The 17,518-nt window shown below is 42.2% G+C and overlaps 1 protein-coding gene across 2 annotated transcripts in view; it reads left to right on the top strand.

Moving 5' to 3' along the window:
- The window catches only part of PSIP1 (PC4 and SRSF1 interacting protein 1), a 148,781-nt gene that overhangs the window by 112,638 nt on the left and 18,625 nt on the right, over positions 1-17,518 (top strand). For both annotated transcript variants that reach the window (XM_077475125.1, XM_077475126.1), the window contains one exon: positions 4,682-4,783. In XM_077475125.1, the coding sequence (XP_077331251.1) occupies positions 4,682-4,783 (102 nt within the window). The remainder of the gene's footprint in view (positions 1-4,681; positions 4,784-17,518) is intronic.

Genomic DNA, 17,518 nt, shown 5'->3' with positions numbered 1-17,518 from the left:
TTATGTACCTGAGCTGGGGGGCTCTGACCTTTAGCTCGGGGCGGCTGTTTGTGTCCATGTGCTGTCACCGGTCTCTCTGCTGGTGTCTAGGGCTCTGCAGGTGCCATTAGCGGTGGCAGCCACCTTTTTCTGTTAGTCTCTGTGAGCAGCATGGCCGTCTGCCATTTTCTTGAAGTCTGGCGGCCATTTTCCTAGTGTTTTTTCCTATACAAGAACTACCCACGCTGGTTCCTGTGCCTCAGTACAGCGCGGTTTTTACTCCTGGACACTTGTGACTGACACAGCGATCAGCTACAGCACGGCGCAGCACACGGTCAGGGTGGTGAGTCCTGCGGTGGGCCCCTCAGTCTTTTAGCAGCTAGGAGGGTGGGATTGAGCACTTTGCCCTAAGTCCCCAAGGGTGGCAGATGGGGTGGGTCAGCATGGCGTCAAGCTGGCGTTTCTTCCCCAGTTGCAACCGGTTCGCCTGCAATTAGTGCAGTGCCTTTGGACGTTTCCCTGGGGGGGGGGGGGGGCGGGCTCTGATCCAGACTCGGGCCCCGCGGTGACTGGTGGCCCCTGTTCTGATGTGTCAGTTACTGAGTAGGCAAAACTATTGCACCGCTAATTGGAGAAGCAACAGTCTCATCCAGTCTGCGTCAAACTAGCAGACCAGCTGGTGCATGGCCTAAAGTATGTCTGATGTGCCCCTGGATACACTTCCTCTGCTCTCCAGAGCATCGGTATCAGCAGTGGTGCTATGGCGCCTGATCTGGCTGAAATGCTGGTCTGCGGACCAGGCATCTAAAAAAGCTCTGGCGGATTTGCCCTTCCAAGGTGAGAGGCTTTTTGGAGCTTCACTGGATGACATTATTAAGAATGTCACAAGTGGGAAGAGCTACCTAGACGACCTCCTTCTGAGAGCAGTTTCCGCCTCAGAATTAAGGGAGGATGTGGCGATTCCCCATGCAAACTCTACAGGAGTTTAGTTGGGTGCTGAACCTAAAGAAGTCGGTGTTGGTGCCGACTCAGCGTCTGTTGATGAACCGCAGGTGGTCGTCTCTGCGCTTCTGCATGCGAGTTCTGAGTCTCGTGGTAGCCTCCTTCGAAGCGGTACTGTATGCCCAATTTCACACCCAAGTCTTGCAGAGGGAGATGCTGTCCAAATGGGACAAATCTGTTATCCCCGGATCGTCAGATTTGGGTGAGCCAGTTAGTCAGGGACTCTTTGGTGGCTGAGGTCTCCGGCCCTTCGGTCAGGGAGATCGTTCCTTCCTTCCTCTTCATTGGATGGTGATCACAATGAACGTTAGCCTGACTGGCTGGGGTGGAGTGCTGGGGGTACAGTCGACCCAGGGCCTCTGGTCACGGGAGGAATCCCAGTTACCGATTAACGTGTTTGAACTTCGGGGATCAGGCTGTTAAGGTCTCTCCACATGGTCAATGAGGCTACAGGGGCGTCCAATCAGGATCCAGTCAGACAACGCCACAGCGGTGGCACATATCAATCGTCAAGGAGGAATGAGGAGCTCAGCTGCAGTACGAGAGGTCGTGCACATCCTCTGGTGGGCAGAGTGACATGTACCGGCCCTGGCGACCATATACATTCTGGGAGTAGAAAACTGGCAGGCAGAATACCTAAGTCGCCAGATGCTGGACCCAGGAGAATGGTCGTTGCATCCGGAGGTGTTCATGCTTCTTTGCCTGCGGTGGGGTACACCAGATGTGGATCTCTTGGCTCAATCGAAAGGTGCGGAGGTTTGTGTCCAGGACAAGAGACCCCTGGGCGGACTCATTGGTGGCTCCATGGGAGCAGTACTGACTGATTTATGCCTTCCCTCTGCTCAAACTGTTGCCCCGCCTGCTTCGCAGTGTGGAGACTGAGGAGGTTCCAGTGATACTGATCGCCCCAGATTGGCCTCAGCCTCCTTCGTACGCTGACCTACTACTCCTGGTGGTGAATGCTCCTTGGCAAATGCCGATGCGAGAACTCCTATCACAAGGTCCAATTCTCCATTCTGCTTTACAGTCGCTGGTTTTAACGGCATGGCTGTTGAAAGACAGGTGCTAAAGGACCGAGGTCTGAAGGACTCGGTAATTTACACTATGCTGAGGGCACCAAAATAGTCTTCTCGGAAGATTTACCATCGTACGTGGAAGGCCTATATCTCCATGTGCGAGGAGATGGGATGGCGTCTGCGCACCTATTCCGTTTCCAGGATCCTGCTTTTTATTTTTATTTATTTTTTTACAGTGAGTGGATCAGAGACTTCAAAGGACAGATATCAGCCTTGGTTGTCTTTTTCCAATGCCCCTTGGAGTCTCACTCACTGGTAAACACCTTCTGTGCAAGGGGTTCGGCATGTAGTCTCTCCGGTTCGACCACCTCTACCTCTGTGAGATCTGAACCTGGTGCTATCGGCGCTTCAAAATTGTCAGCATTGTCTTGAAAGTCACCCTATCTGGTTATCCATAAGGCGGTGCTTCGTCCGCAGCACTCTTTTTTTTCTTCCAAAAGTGGTTTTGGCTTTTCATCTCAATGAGGACATTGCATTACCATCCCTTTGTCCTAAGCCGACGCATCCAAAAGTCGTCGCCCTACACTCCCTAGACGTGGTCTGGGCTCTAAGGGTATATCTGTCTGCTGTGACTCCCTTCCGGAAGTCAGACTGTTTGTTTCAGTGACTGGTCAGAAGAAAGGTCTAGCGGTCTCGTCGACCACCATTTCCCGGTGGATCAGACAGATCGTGGTCCAGGCTTATGCCTTGAAGAGACAGGTGCCCCCATTCCACCAGGGCAATTGGGACCTCCTGGGCTTTCCGACATCAAGTGTCTGTTTCCCAGGGGTTTAAGGCGGCAACTTGGTTGTCCGTTCACACTTTTACGAAATTCTACTAAGTTGACGTAAGAGTATCCTCGGATGTTTGCTTTGACTGCCAAGTTTTGCAGGCAGTTGTGTAAAAGCTGCAATTTACACTTTTTTTTTTTCTTTTTAAAGAAAGTTTTGTTGTAAATACATTTTTTTTGATGCATGTTGGCTGCAAGTTCTGATGCGGTCGTTTCAGATGGCAACTCCTCCATTGGGGCGTTGTGGGTGAAGTTATGTTTTTTGCTGTTTCCACCCATTGTTTTGACACTGCTTGGGGACATCTCTACAGTGTAGATTTAAAGGAGCTTTGTCCGTCAATGAACGAAAGAGAAAATAGGATTTTTTAATTCATCGTAAAATTATTTTCTCTGAAGTTAATTGACGGACATAGCACCCACCCCTCCTATTTTTTATTTTGTACTGCTTGTTGACGTACTGAGCTGCAGGAAGCAGGCTGAGGGGTTATAGCCAGAGGGACCGCCCCCTGGGCGCAACTATGCAGTTCTTCTGTTTTTTTCCATGTTACATGTTCTGCCTAATCCTCTCCTGAAGGCAGCGTGATAACACTACGGTCAAGATTTAAAGGAGCTCTGTCAATGAACGTCAGAGAAGGATTTTATGGGGAGTACAAAAATCCTATTTTTTTTTTTCTCCTTACCTAAAACACACTGCTGCCTACCCACAGGTCAGGTCAGTTTTCCTTCCAGGGGAGAAATTTCAGACAATTTTCAGAGATATTGGAGTCCAACTCGGGCCTAAAGCATTCCAATTTTCCGCTTTTGCATGAGTGTGCTGGTCTGATTTTAGCATCCTTCTAATCTAGGCCATTCCATTTGCCAAGTTTCACTCCAGAACTGTACAGAACGTTCTGTCCTTATGGAACAAGTAAATCCAGACTCTGGACAGAGCCAATTTGTCTGTCTCTGAGGACCAGGTTGTCAATGGACTGATGGTGTAGCAATTTGGCTCTTGAGTCGGAAATTCTTCCTTCCTGCTTTTTGAAGGATCCTTACAATAGACAACAGCCTGTCAGGCTGGGGAGGAGTACTGGGGACCCTGTTTGGGCAGGAGAATTGGTTGTTTAGTCTTCTGATTCGCATCCTGGAAACTTCAGTCGATTTGACTATTTCTGCAGCATTGGACTATCTTACTGTAGGATCGTCCAATACAGCGGAATACTGGAGGAAAACTGAGATCCATGTTTCTGCTTAGTAGAAACACTATCTCCATTTTCATCTCTGGCAAAAGAGCAACCTGTCTTGTGTATATAGGCAGACCGCCATTCTGCCTCTCAGAACAATCGGCAGGTCCCGGCGGACATCGCGTCCACTGGACCTGCTGATTGACTCCTGCTGTGTCCAAGCCGAAGAGAAAAAAAATTATGTACAGGTAAGTGATTTTAAGTTTAACCACTTCAGCCCCAGATGATTTTACCCCCTTCCTTACCAGGAGCTGGAACTCGAACATGTTACTTGTTGCAAACGTATTTAAGGTGTAACATGTTCCTAAAGATTGGCCTGCTAGAGACCAGATATGGTCTTCTCATTTGTGGACTTTACTACCTCTATTCGACTCCCAAGGACAGTAAGCAAACGTGATCACCATTTTCTTTATCATATGTTGTGTCAGAATGTATTTGGAATAGCTAGTTAGGGAGGGAAATGTGTGATATATATTTGGCAGACCTTGTTAACAGATGGCCTGGGGTAGTTCATGCCAGGAGCCCTGCCTAGTACAGATATATCTGGGGTTTTATCTAATGATCATCTACTATTATTTCCTAAAGCCGTGTGTGAGTCTCATTTTGCTTGCGTATTTTTGGTCTTTTTTCAGGATGTAAACCGATGTATTATTGCTTTGGATGAGCTGGCTTCTCTCCAGATCACTATGCAACATGCTCAGAAACACACAGATATGATCACTACTCTGAAAAGGGTAAGACTGTCCCTTATTCATGTTTTTGGTTGTTTTATGATGAGTTTCATTCATGATTTTACATTTTCTGAAGAGTAAACCTAATATATTGTTAGGCCAGTCTTTAGGAATGCATGTACATTAATTTTTATAAATGCTGCCTTCCAGGCTACATAAATGTTAGAACCAAAACTCTGCGCTAAAATGCAGTGCACATCTTAATCCTGTTTTTTTTTTTTTTCCTTTGTTTTTTTTTTGTGTGTATGTAATGACTTGGACCCCTTTGACACTGAGGCAGTTTTCAGGTGTTTTAGCACTAGAAATGGCTCCTGTAAAGCGCCTGAAAACTGCTGCCCATGCCATCTGAATGTGAAAGCCTGAGTACTTTCATGCCTGGGCGATGCGCTTGCGGGACATTAGAAAAAGTCCTGCAAGCACCATCTTTGGGGGGGGGGGGTTTGGGAGCGCTAATTTTTAACTCTTTCGGTCGCTAGTGAGGGTTAAAAGCACCCTGCTGGCGGCCGACAAGCACCACTTAACCAGCGCGCTAAAACAAGCGGCGCTAGAATGCACGGGCAGCCCCAGAAAAAAAAAACACACTTTAAAACAAATTTATGTATACATAATTACACTTTCAGACAAGCTGTCCCATTCTGATAGCTGTTGCATGCTTTACTCAATGTAGACCAGTTAACTCATTAATAAATATTTATATTATCCAAAAATGTTTGTGTAAAATGTACATGAAAAAGTGCAATGATTTGCAAATCTCATAAACCCATGTTTTATAGAAAAATAAATGTTTAAACTGAGATGCACTATTTTTAGAACAAATGGAAGTTTTTAGAAATTGATGGCGGCAAAACATCCAAAAAAAAAAAAGTTGGACAGGGCCTGCTTAACATTTTGAAGCATCACCTCTTTCAACACTGTAAACATCTGGGAATTTAGACCAGTTGCTGGAGTTTTGGGAGAGGAATGTTGTCCCATTGCTTGATATAGGATTTTAACTGCTTGTGTGTGTATGTGTGTACATGATGGTGCTTTAATTAGCATTTTTGGATGACACAGTGAAGGTTGTGGAAGCCCATTTTGTCCTGTGCTGGTAAGTCACCAGGGAGGGGAGACTGTATGCAGGGAAGCAGGTCTGGGAGACCTGCAGACTCTGGACCTAAGGTAAGAGAGGCAAATGGTGGGGTCCTCTTTTCTTACTCTGTTGTGCAGGTGGCACCAGGGGTTATGGGTGGATTCTCTGTACTATCTTCAGACCAGCGGGGCTTGGCTGTGTGTGTATCCCTCTTTTCCCTACAGGTGGTGGGGCTTCATTTTGGTCTCCCTAGGTGGCTGGCTGCTGGATGGGAGCAAAAGGGGAACCACCTAAGGGACAGATGCACAGCCTGCAAGTACAGGTTATCTACTCCCTGGACACCAGCTCCAGTGCTGCAAAGCTCTTTAAAATAATTCTTAGAGAGCACTGATAAAGGAATGACAAAAGTCTTAATTTTCACAAAGCTTCCTTCTCCACCAGAGAAGCGGCTATCCTCACGGGCAACAAGGGTCTAGGGGAGCCCTCCTATTACAGCCAATTTCATTTGGTCTGTAAAGCTACACCATGTGCTTCTGTTCCACCATGACACTTGCTATATTTTTAGCAGATGGCCACAAGGTGGTTACACTTAGGAGGATGTCCTCTTTGGGTATTTGTTGCCGTGGGTGTTTCCACGCCTCCTACAAACACAGGGTGGATGTACTTTGTGTTCATGTCCACAATAAGTGTGCTCATTTGGAGGCAGAGGCCCTAACACCTGCAATCTGCAGCGCTGTTGTGACCTTCTTTTTAGCTAAAGACGTCATGTCCATTTGGTGAGGTAGACATTTCACTCGCACTTATCGGGTGATATTTGCAAAGATCTACCTTGGTGACGGTGTATAAAAAGTAAACTCAACTATAAGAATTTATATGGACTTTATTTTTGATTATCATATTAATGAATTCATCACCATTATCAATTGTTTGTTATATCACTATGCACTTTATTATGTTTAATCACAAATTGTATAGTGTGCATTTGTTTGTTTTTTTGCAGAGCACTTATACTAGAGCCCTCTATTGCATACCATTTGTGTGCAGGGTCGCATGGCGAGTCGCACTAGTGGGAATAGAGCCTAATAGTTCAAATGACCTGCTTGAAGTTTAGCCCTTATTTATTTATGGCTGTATGAATTCGGAGGGTTTTACCTGACCTTTAAATTGTCTTGTGCAATCCAGCAATAGGTTGTCTTAGAGGAAGTAAACACTGATGGGCTTCCTGTTTGCCTCCCTGCAAAGGTAAAGCATAATGGGCTACTATGCATCGCATACTAGCCCATTATATTCTGACACAGGAGCCAGCGATGTCGCCACTGTCCCCTGTAGCACGGAGCGTCCATCTTCTTCCGGGTATCGCTGCTCCGGCCACTCACAGCACTGGAGCATGCCTTAATCTAGGCTTACCTGTAGGTCAAAGTGGTTTTAAAGGGTTTAGAACCACTTTAATGCATTAATGTTCATAGACAGCGGGTATGTTAATGGTTTAGAGAGTAAGTCGCTGAGACCTTACCTGGGTATCTTTTATGTAATCCAGGGGTGCCCAACCAGTGGCCCGGGGGCCACATGTGGCCCGCAGAGCCTTCTGATGTGCCCCGCGACCTCCTCCTGCTTTGGGATAGCAGGTACTCAAGCCAAGATCGTGGGCTGCCGACCCGCCATCCCAAAGCATCAAAGTTTTAAATGAAGCCAGCGGTAGAGGAAGCAAGCGGCTGCACAGGGAACAGAGCCGCCTTTGCAGATTCTTCCTGTATAGCGCAGGCTCCTGTTCCAAGTGGAGCGATACAAAATGCATTCTGCCTGGGACAGCAACAGCCGGCAATACCTGAATGGAAGACTGTTATTAAAGGTAAGTTTATTACTAAAACAGTGTATATATGGGCATATCTGTTCTGCAGTGGTTACTGGGCTGCTTTCAAACTGATCCGCAGGTGCAGCGCATTGCAATTTCTGGTTACCTTCACTGAGTCATAGACTTCTGTTATTATCTGTGGGTTTGGTGCACTTTCAGAAAGTGCACCACACCTGCAGGATATAATAGACATCAATAGTAAAGTGCAGCTAATCTGCAGGAAAGCCACAGGTGCACTGTACTGCACACGCAGTACAGGTAAACTGCCACACATCAGTGTGAAATCAGCCTTGTGCCCCTTTCACATGATCGGTTCAACCCACGCAGACCCTCCATTCACCTCAATAGGGTGGCAGATGTAAACGGACTTATATCCATTTGCACCCACCTACCTCCAATCTGATCCACTAAAAAAGGAAAAAAAAAGGGGGGGGGGCATCTGTCCCCTTACATCTGGTTGGATCGGAGAGGGGGGGCCCACAGAGTAGAATGGGCTGTGTCCATGGATCTGTCTTCTGTCCGCTCCACTTATTGTGGCCTGCAACCAGTTACCAAGTCGCTTAAGTGGCCCTCGCTCTTCAAAAGGTTGGGCACCCTTGATGTAATCTTTCAGGCTATACGGACATAGAAATTCCACAAACTATTACATTATATATGTGATTGTTTTTTTTTTTTTATTACACAAGTATTTTTTGGGAGTTGGTCCTTGTGGTATGAATATCTCAATTCTGTAACTCAATAATACACAAACACTACGACCTCGCAACCGTGTATCACCACTGCACTTAATGTTCCAAAAATAAATCCCTTAAACTAAGCTGCTACTGTAAATTAAAATCAATAGTGTTAAAAAAAATTCTTTCCTTCCCTAATTGTGAAAGAAAAAAGCAGCGCTCACACGTGTAACTTAATGAAAATCACACAAAATTAGACCTAACTGAATATAGTGCACTGTGAAAAGCAACTAACACAATATAACAAAATAAATAATTAAACGTATAATACAGTGAATTTGTGAAAAATCACATATAAAGTGACACCTCAAATGAAAATCAAAATCATTAGTGCAGTGTCCTTCCCCCTATTAACCAAAGTCCATCAAAGTGAAATTTATCAAATAAAGTCCATAAGCGATGATCCAAAAAGGGACCCACAACGGTGATGACCAGTGCCTCCTAGTTAGAAAAATCTTGAAAGCGTATTCCTCAACCACACCACGGTGTCTGTGACTCCCCCTATGTGATTGAACTCGAAAGCTGAAAAGCCTCACACCTGCGTGTTCTGGTAAAATCACTTTTACCCTCTTTTCCCAGGGCTTTAAATGGGAGATCCCCAAGCTTGTAGTTCAGACAATCGCTGTGCTTTTCTTGGCAGTTCACATAAACGCATCCATGCAAGTAAAAAGAGAGATTGCCTCCCAATAGCGTAATAAAGTTTAAAACTCTTTAATCACACATACAAAATCTCACTTCAATGCACCCACATGTAAAACAATAGTGACGCGCCAAAAGATACACTTCACATCAATCTTAAACTGTATACTGCAGCATGTATGGTCACGGCAGACCCAGGATCTGCGAAGTGGTCAGATTATTTCTCGCCCCTCCTTTTTCCACTCTCACTCCTCCTTGTTTTCACTCTGAAAGTGCACAGTGAGAGTGAAAACAAGGAGGGGTGAGAAATAATCTGACCACTTCACAGATCCTGGGTCCGCCCCGCGACCATCCATGCTCCAGTATACCGTTTTTAAAGATTGATGTGAAGTGTATCTTTAGGCGTATAAAGGGGTGGATCCTGCACAAATTGTGCCACTCAAATAAAATACACAAATTCAAACTAATATAAATATGTGCATACATATAATGCCGTGAAAAATATAGTCCATAAAACAGCATGGATAAAAATATAGTCCATAAAACAGCACAGATAAAAATATAAAAAATGGAGAAGGGATCAATGATAGCATAATGATAGAATGTCCGCTACTCAAGGCTCCCAGAACTCTCACCTTCAAACGAAGTGAATAAGCAAATCAAACAAACTCCAGGATTCTCTTATTTCATTCATAAATAATAGCCATCAGGAAATCCAAAGGAGGGATGTAGTGATACAATTCCGCCACTAGAGGGCCAGTCCCAGCTTATAGAATAGGTAAAATGGATATTTACTTCTATTCCACACTGTATGGCTCAAAATAAGAGAGAGGAGGGGGAGAGAGAAAAACAGGAGACTTCCATAGTGTAGTAGTTTAAAAAACGGCAGGTAAATTTATTAAGAAGCAGTAAAGACTCTCACATTTTGATTGCAAAAAACAATCAATCAGGAAGAGGATGTAATGCCGTCTTACTCTACTTCCGGTTCATCCTCTGGCCACTCCCTACGCGTTACGTCATGTGACTTCTTCATGGGGATGCTGATAGGACGTTTCTGCCCTCCATAAGTATAATGAGAACCGGAAATGCCAGTTCGGCCATTTTGGAAAAGGGTAAAGATAGAGGTAAACAAGCGAAAACCGGAAGTGCTGTCTCCGCCATCTTGCTACTCCAACATTTCTAGACGGAAGTGTAGAAAACCGCCATCTTGGAGTAGAAGAAAAGCACAGAAATGCTGAAAAAACAGCGCTATTAAAATATCCAAAAAATATAAATTACTTTAATGATAAAATTAGCATACATCTTATATCCCAAATGTATCTAAGAAGCAAAACGCTAATCTGAGATTCAGAAAAGCATGACATCATTTAGACTAAATGATCTAGCTTCCTATAGAGGGATAATAGGGAGATAGGATAAAAAATAAATAAAATAGATTACAGAATGACAAACCCGCCGCAAAAAAAAAAAAAAATAGGACAAGTATATAAAAGTCCGTATATCAATGTATAATAGTAATCGTACTAATAAAAGAAAAAAAAATTATTTAAAAATTAAAATTAAATTATTAATTAATAATTTAATAAATATGCATACGTGAGATAAATAAAGTCACATACCGGAAATAGAGTAGGACTTTACAAAAATTATTATATAATAATCTATCCGCAATTACATCAATAATCACAGAAAAAAAACATAAAAATCGAAAAGATAAAAATATTAATAATTAATACCATCAATATTAAAAATTACTTAAACAATTAAGATCAAAATCTACATTAAGACCTCATAGTAAAAATCCACCTAGATTCCTTTTGACTAATAGTTCGGATTTTGTGGCTACCCCTCCAAGAGGGGTTATATCTTTCGATGCCCCAAAACTGCAAATGGGAGGGGTCTCGATTATGTACCTGATCGAAATGCCTAGACACACTGTAATTGGGGAAACCCCTTGAGGATGTTCTGTATATGCTCTTTTAGCCTAACTTTCAACGCTCTTTTTGTTCTCCCAATATATTGCAACTACATTGGAGGCAATATACTACACCCTCCGTATGGCATCCAATAAAGTCACGTATATTGTGTATTTGTCCAGTGGTAGTACTAGCAAAATCCCTTTTTTTATTTTGAAATTTTTTGGCATGTCGACATGCAAAACAGTTTTTTTTACATGGATAAAAACCTTTCCCTGTAAAAAAAGAAAAAATCCCTTTTGGGGGGTGGTTCAACAGATTTGGCAATAATATCTCTCAGGGTGGGAGCCCTTTTATAAATAACATTCGGTCTTTCAGGTAGGATTCTACCCAAGTCCCTATCATTTTTAAGAACATGCCAATGCCGACTTAATACTCTGGAAACCTCCTTTATACTGTACGTTATAGTCAAGAATAATAGAAGGAACCTCATAATTGTATTTAAAGAGGAAGTAAACCCTGATGGGTTTACTTCCTCTTTTTTTCCCTGCAAAGGTAAAGCATAATGGACTACTATGCATCGCATAGTAGCTCATTATGTGTCACTTACCTGACACAGGAGCCAGCGAAGTCGCCGCTGATCCCTGTAGTCCGCCGCGTCCATCTTGCTGGTGGCGTCTCGCAGCTCCGACCAATGACAGCGGCGAAGCCGCGATGACGTCACTCCCGCGCATGCGCACGGGAGTCGCGCCTCGCAGCTCCGCCGCTGTCATACGGCGAGGCCGCGATGACGTCACTCCCGCGCATGCGCACGGGAGTCGACAAATTTGGCAAATCCATTCTTGGACTTGCCGCATTTAGTGCGCATGCGCGCCGCTGTCTACGGCGCATGCGCCGTAGACAGCGGTGCCCATTTTCGGGCAAATATCTCCTAAACCATATAGGTTTAGGAGATATTACTTGGACCTACAGGTAAGCCTTAATCTAGGCTTACCTGTAGGTCAAAGTTGTTTGGAAGGGTTTACTTCCATTTTAAGTCTCTTATTAACGTTATCTTGGAGCATGGTACATCTATCCATGCATTTGACATGTTCAATTTCCCTTTTTAGTTGTGAGTCTTCATAACCCTTTTCTTTGAATCTGGTGGCAATTAAGTTAGCCTGTTCTAAAAAGTCATCGGTTTTAGTACAATTCCTTCTTATTCGAACCAACTGTCCTTTAGGTATGTTGTACAACCATGGCTTGAAATGACAGCTGTTAATGGAAATGTAGCTATTCGCATCGACACTTTTAAAATGCCTTTTTGTAATTACTGTGTTCTTATCCAGGGAGATGTTTAAATCTAAAAAATTCATACTTTTTGCATCTATTACCCATTCCAAATGAATATTTTTATCATTATTCAATTTGGTAAGGAATTTTTCCAATGCTTCACGGCTACCGTTCCAGACAATAACAATATCGTCAATAAATCTTTTATAGAGCGTCAACTCTGCAGGGGTGTCTTTATATACAGCCTTCTCTTCCCAGTGGGCCATAAAGGCATTGGCCACACTGGGCGCAAATTTAGCGCCCATGGCTATCCCAACTGCTTGTCTGTAATAGGTTTGGTTATGCCAAAAAAAGTTATGTTTCAAGCAAAACTCAAGACATTTAATCAGGAATTTCCTATGTTGACACCTCAGTGTGGTAAAGGATCTTAAAAGCCATTTTATAGCAGAACATGCTTCATGGTGTGCCACAATCGTGTATAAGGATGATACATCCGCAGTGGCAAGAAGTGTTCTTCCTTCTGTCACTGTTTCCAATAGCTGTAGAGTATGCTTCGTATCTTTTAAATAAGCACTGGTTTTTTGCACTGCCGGTTGGATGAAAAAGTCTAAGTATTCTCCCAGTCTCGATGTGAGTGATTCAATGCTGTTGACGATCGGCCTACCAGGTGGGTTACTTCTATTCTTATGGATCTTCGGAATGATATAAATGATGGGTGTCCTACATAATTCTGGGATAAGATATCTGCTTTCTTTCTTATTTTAGAATTGCTTTCTTATTCCATAGATGTATTAATTGCTCCAATTCCTTCTTATATTTTGTAGTAGGGTTGCTTAAAAGTTTAATATAAGTATTGCCATCTTGAAGTTGTCGATCAAGTTCACTCAAATATGCTTCTTTAGCTAGTACAACGACAGCCCCTCCCTTGTCCGCCGGCCGAATGACAATGTCTTTTCTTTGCGTTAAGGATTTGATGCCCTTTCTAATATGACCAGGATCACACACTTTCTTAATTTGCAAAGCTTCCAGATCATTTAGCACCAATTTTTTAAAAACCTCGACATGTTGATTGTTGGTCATCTGAGGGTTAAATACTGAGTTGTTACGTAGTGAACTAAATTGTACAGGATTTTGTTCATTCATTGTTCTAGTAGTGGATTTGATGGGGTTGTTCATAATATACTTCTTAATATTTATCTTCCTAATGTATTTTTGGATGCCTATATAAGTATCAAACTTCAGATTTTTAACAGGGGCATACTTGAGACCCTTATCCAAGACCGCTAGCTCTTCTGGGGACATGAGGGTGTTACTTAAATTCACAACACCTTCCCCAATCACTCTCTTTTTCGCTTGGACTCCCTTTCCCGCTCTGCAGCCTCTCTTCTTTCGGGGCTGTTTCGAGTTCTGTCGTTCTCGATCCTTCTTGTGGGAGAGTGATGTGGTTCCTGTATTGGTCTTCTTGAGGGAGATTCTCTCCTCCAATAAGTCTCTTGAGGTCTTCTCGGAGAATGATCTCTCCTGTCCCGGTCTAAAAAATGATCTTGTGTGTCCCGTGAATAATGATGGTAGGGATGCTCATAATAATTCTGTTCGGAGTAATTTCTGATAGGTTCATATCTGTTAGATGTAGGTATGGGACTTCTTGCCACTGCGGATGTATCATCCTTCTATACGATTGTGGCACACCATGAAGCATGTTCTGCTATAAAATGGCTTTTAAGATCCTTTACCACACTGAGGTGTCAACATAGGAAATTCCTGATTAAATGTCTTGAGTTTTGCTTGAAACATAACTTTTTTTTGGCATAACCAAACCTATTACAGACAAGCAGTTGGGATAGCCATGGGCGCTAAATTTGCGCCCAGTGTGGCCAATGCCTTTATGGCCCACTGGGAAGAGAAGGCTGTATATAAAGACACCCCTGCAGAGTTGACGCTCTATAAAAGATTTATTGACGATATTGTTATTGTCTGGAACGGTAGCCGTGAAGCATTGGAAAAATTCCTTACCAAATTGAACAATAATGATAAAAATATTCATTTGGAATGGGTAATAGATGCAAAAAGTGTGAATTTTTTAGATTTAAACATCTCCCTGGATAAGAACACAGTAATTACAAAAACGCATTTTAAAAGTGTCGATGCGAATAGCTACATTTCCATTAACAGCTGTCATTTCAAGCCATGGTTGTACAACATACCTAAAGGACAGTTGGTTCGAATAAGAAGGAATTGTACTAAAACCGATGACTTTTTAGAACAGGCTAACTTAATTGCCACCAGATTCAAAGAAAAGGATTATGAAGACTCGCAACTAAAAAGGGAAATTGAACATGTCAAATGCATGGATAGATGTACCATGCTCCAAGATAACGTTAATAAGAGACTTAAATACAATTATTAGGTTCCTTCTATTATTCTTGACTATAACGTACAGTATAAAGAGGTTTCCAGAGTATTAAGTCGGCATTGGCATGTTCTTAAAAATGATAGGGACTTGGGTAAAATCCTACCTGAAAGACCGAATGTTATTTATAAAAGGGCTCCCACCCTGAGAGATATTATTGCCAAATCTGTTGTTGAACCACCCCCCCCAAAAGGGATTTTTCTTTTTTTACAGGGAAAGGTTTTTATCCATGTAAAAACTGTTTTGCATGTCGACATGCCAAAAAATTTCAAAATAAAAAAAGGGATTTTGCTAGTACTACCACTGGACAAATACATAATATACGTGACTTTATTGGATGCCATACGGAGGGTGTAGTATATTGCCTCCAATGTAGTTGCAAGTTGCAATATATTGGGAGAACAAAAAGCGTTGAAAGTTAGGCTAAAAGAGCATATACAGAACATCCTCAAGGTGTTTCCCAATCGCAGTGTGTCTAGGCATTTCGATCAGGTACATAATCGAGACCCCTCCCATTGACAGTTTTGGGGCATCGAAAGATATAACCCCTCTTGGAGGGGTAGCCACAAAATCCGAACTATTAGTCAAAAGGAATCTAGGTGGATTTTTACTATGAGGTCTTTTTATCCTTATGGTCTTAATGTAGATTTTGATCTTAATTATTTTTTAAGTAATTTTTAATATTGATGGTATTATTAATATTTTTATCTTTTCGATTTTTGTTTTTTTCTGTGATTATTTATTGATGTAATTGCGGATAGATTATTATATAATAATTTTTGTAAAGTCCTACTCTATTTCCGGTATGTGACTTTATTTATCTCGCGTATGCATATTTATTCAATTATTAATTATTAATAATTTAATTGTAATTTTTAAATACAATTTTTTTTCTTTTTTCCTTTTATTAGTATGATTACTATTATACATTGATATACAGACTTTTATATACTTGTCTTAGTTTTTTTTTTTTTTTTTGAGGCGGGTTTGCCATTTTGCAATCTATTTTATTTATTTTTTATCCTATTATCCCTCTATAGGAAGCTAGATCATTTAGTCTAAATAATGTCATGCTTTTCTGAATCTCAGATTAGCGTTTTGCTTCTTAGATACATTTGGGATATAAGATGTATGCTAATTTTATCATTAAAGTAATTTATATTTTTTGGATATTTTAATAGCGCTGTTTTTTCTGCATTTCTGTGCTTTTCTTCTACTCCAAGATGACGGTTTTCGCTTGTTTACCTCTATCTTTACCCTTTTCCAAAATGGCCGAACTGGCATTTCCGGTTCCGGTTCTCATTATAGTTATGGAGGCCAGAAACGTCCTATCAGCATCCCTATGAAGAAGTCACATGACGTAACGCGTAGGGAGTGGCCAGAGGATGAACCGGAAGTAGAGTAAGACGGCATTACACCCTCTTCCTGATTGTGTTTGTTTTTTGCAATCAAAATGTGAGAGTCTTTACTGCTTCTTAATAAATTTACCTGCCGTTTTTTAAACTACTACACTATGGAAGTCTCCTGTTTTTCTCTCTCCCCCTCCTCTCTCTTATTTTGAGCCATACAGTGTGGAATAGAAGTGAATATCCATATTATCCATATTACCTATTCTATAAGCTGGGACTGGCCTTCTAGTGGCGGAATTGTATCACTACATCCCTCCTTTGGATTTCCTGATAGCTATTATTTATGAATGAAATAAGAGAATCCTGGAGTTTGTTTGTTTTGCTTATTCACTTCGTTTGAAGGTGAGAGTTCTGGGAGCCTTGAGTAGCGGACATTCTATCATTATTCTATGATTGATCCCTTCTCCATTTTTTATATTTTTATCTGTGCTGTTTTATGGACTATATTTTTATCCGTGCTGTTTTATGGACTATATTTTTCATGGCATTATATGTATGCACATATTTATATTAGTTTGAATTTGTGTATTTTATTTGAGTGGCACGATTTGCGCAGGATCCACCCCTTTATATCCATTATTTGATAGTTGGTGTTCACTATTTTGTCCTGCTGCATTTTTTTAGTTAGCATTTGCACTTTTATATCACTCAGTTTCTTTTTCACAGCATCTGTGTTTCATTAATTCTGATTTTGGATTTTGTTTCACTTGAGTCACTCATTACCACTTAGCGGCGCGAAGGCTGACCACTTTCAGTATCTTTAGGCGTGTCACTATTTTACATGTGAGTGCATTAAAGTGAGAATTTGTATGTGTGATTAGAGTTTTAAACTTTATTACGCTATTGGAGGCAATATCTTTTTACTTGCATGGATGTGTTTTTATGTGAACTGACAAGAAAAGCACAGCGATTGTCTGAACTGCAAGCTTGGGGATCTCCCAAGGAAAGGAAGTCCAAACAAAGTCTTTCTACATGGCCTGGATGTAGTCAGACCCATTAGAGCAGGGGGTTCCCAAACGATTGCCCTCCAGTTCAGGAACTACAATTCCCAACATGCCTAGTCATGTCTGTGAATTTCAGTGTTTTACAATGCCTCTGTGGGATGTGTAGTCCTGCGACAGCTGGGGGGCATTAGTTTGGAGATACTTGCATTAGAGTATACTTGAAAGCGACTGCTTCTGTTAAACAGATTGCTTGTTCTTTTTGCGGGACCTCGCAGGGGGCACCCTACCTCCAAAATCCACCATTGCACAGTGAATTAAAGTGATATTAAAAACAACAAACATGTCATACTTGCCTGCTCTTGGGGATGTCCCATGGTGTGGGTTGTTCCCAGCACAGGAACAGAGGAGCAATCTTCCAGTGGGGACCCTATCTCTGGTGACCCAGGGTACAAGGGATTCCATGACTTTGGAGGGCTTCCTATTTTTGCCATGG

The sequence above is a fragment of the Lithobates pipiens genome, unplaced genomic scaffold (genome assembly GCF_037356315.1).
Source record: "Lithobates pipiens isolate NorthernLeopardFrog02 unplaced genomic scaffold, aLitPip1_a1.2 Scaffold_13, whole genome shotgun sequence".
Taxonomy (NCBI): Eukaryota; Metazoa; Chordata; class Amphibia; order Anura; family Ranidae; genus Lithobates; species Lithobates pipiens.
The sequence above is the reverse complement of the archived record's forward strand: the minus strand, read 5'-3'. Positions and strand labels throughout refer to the sequence as shown.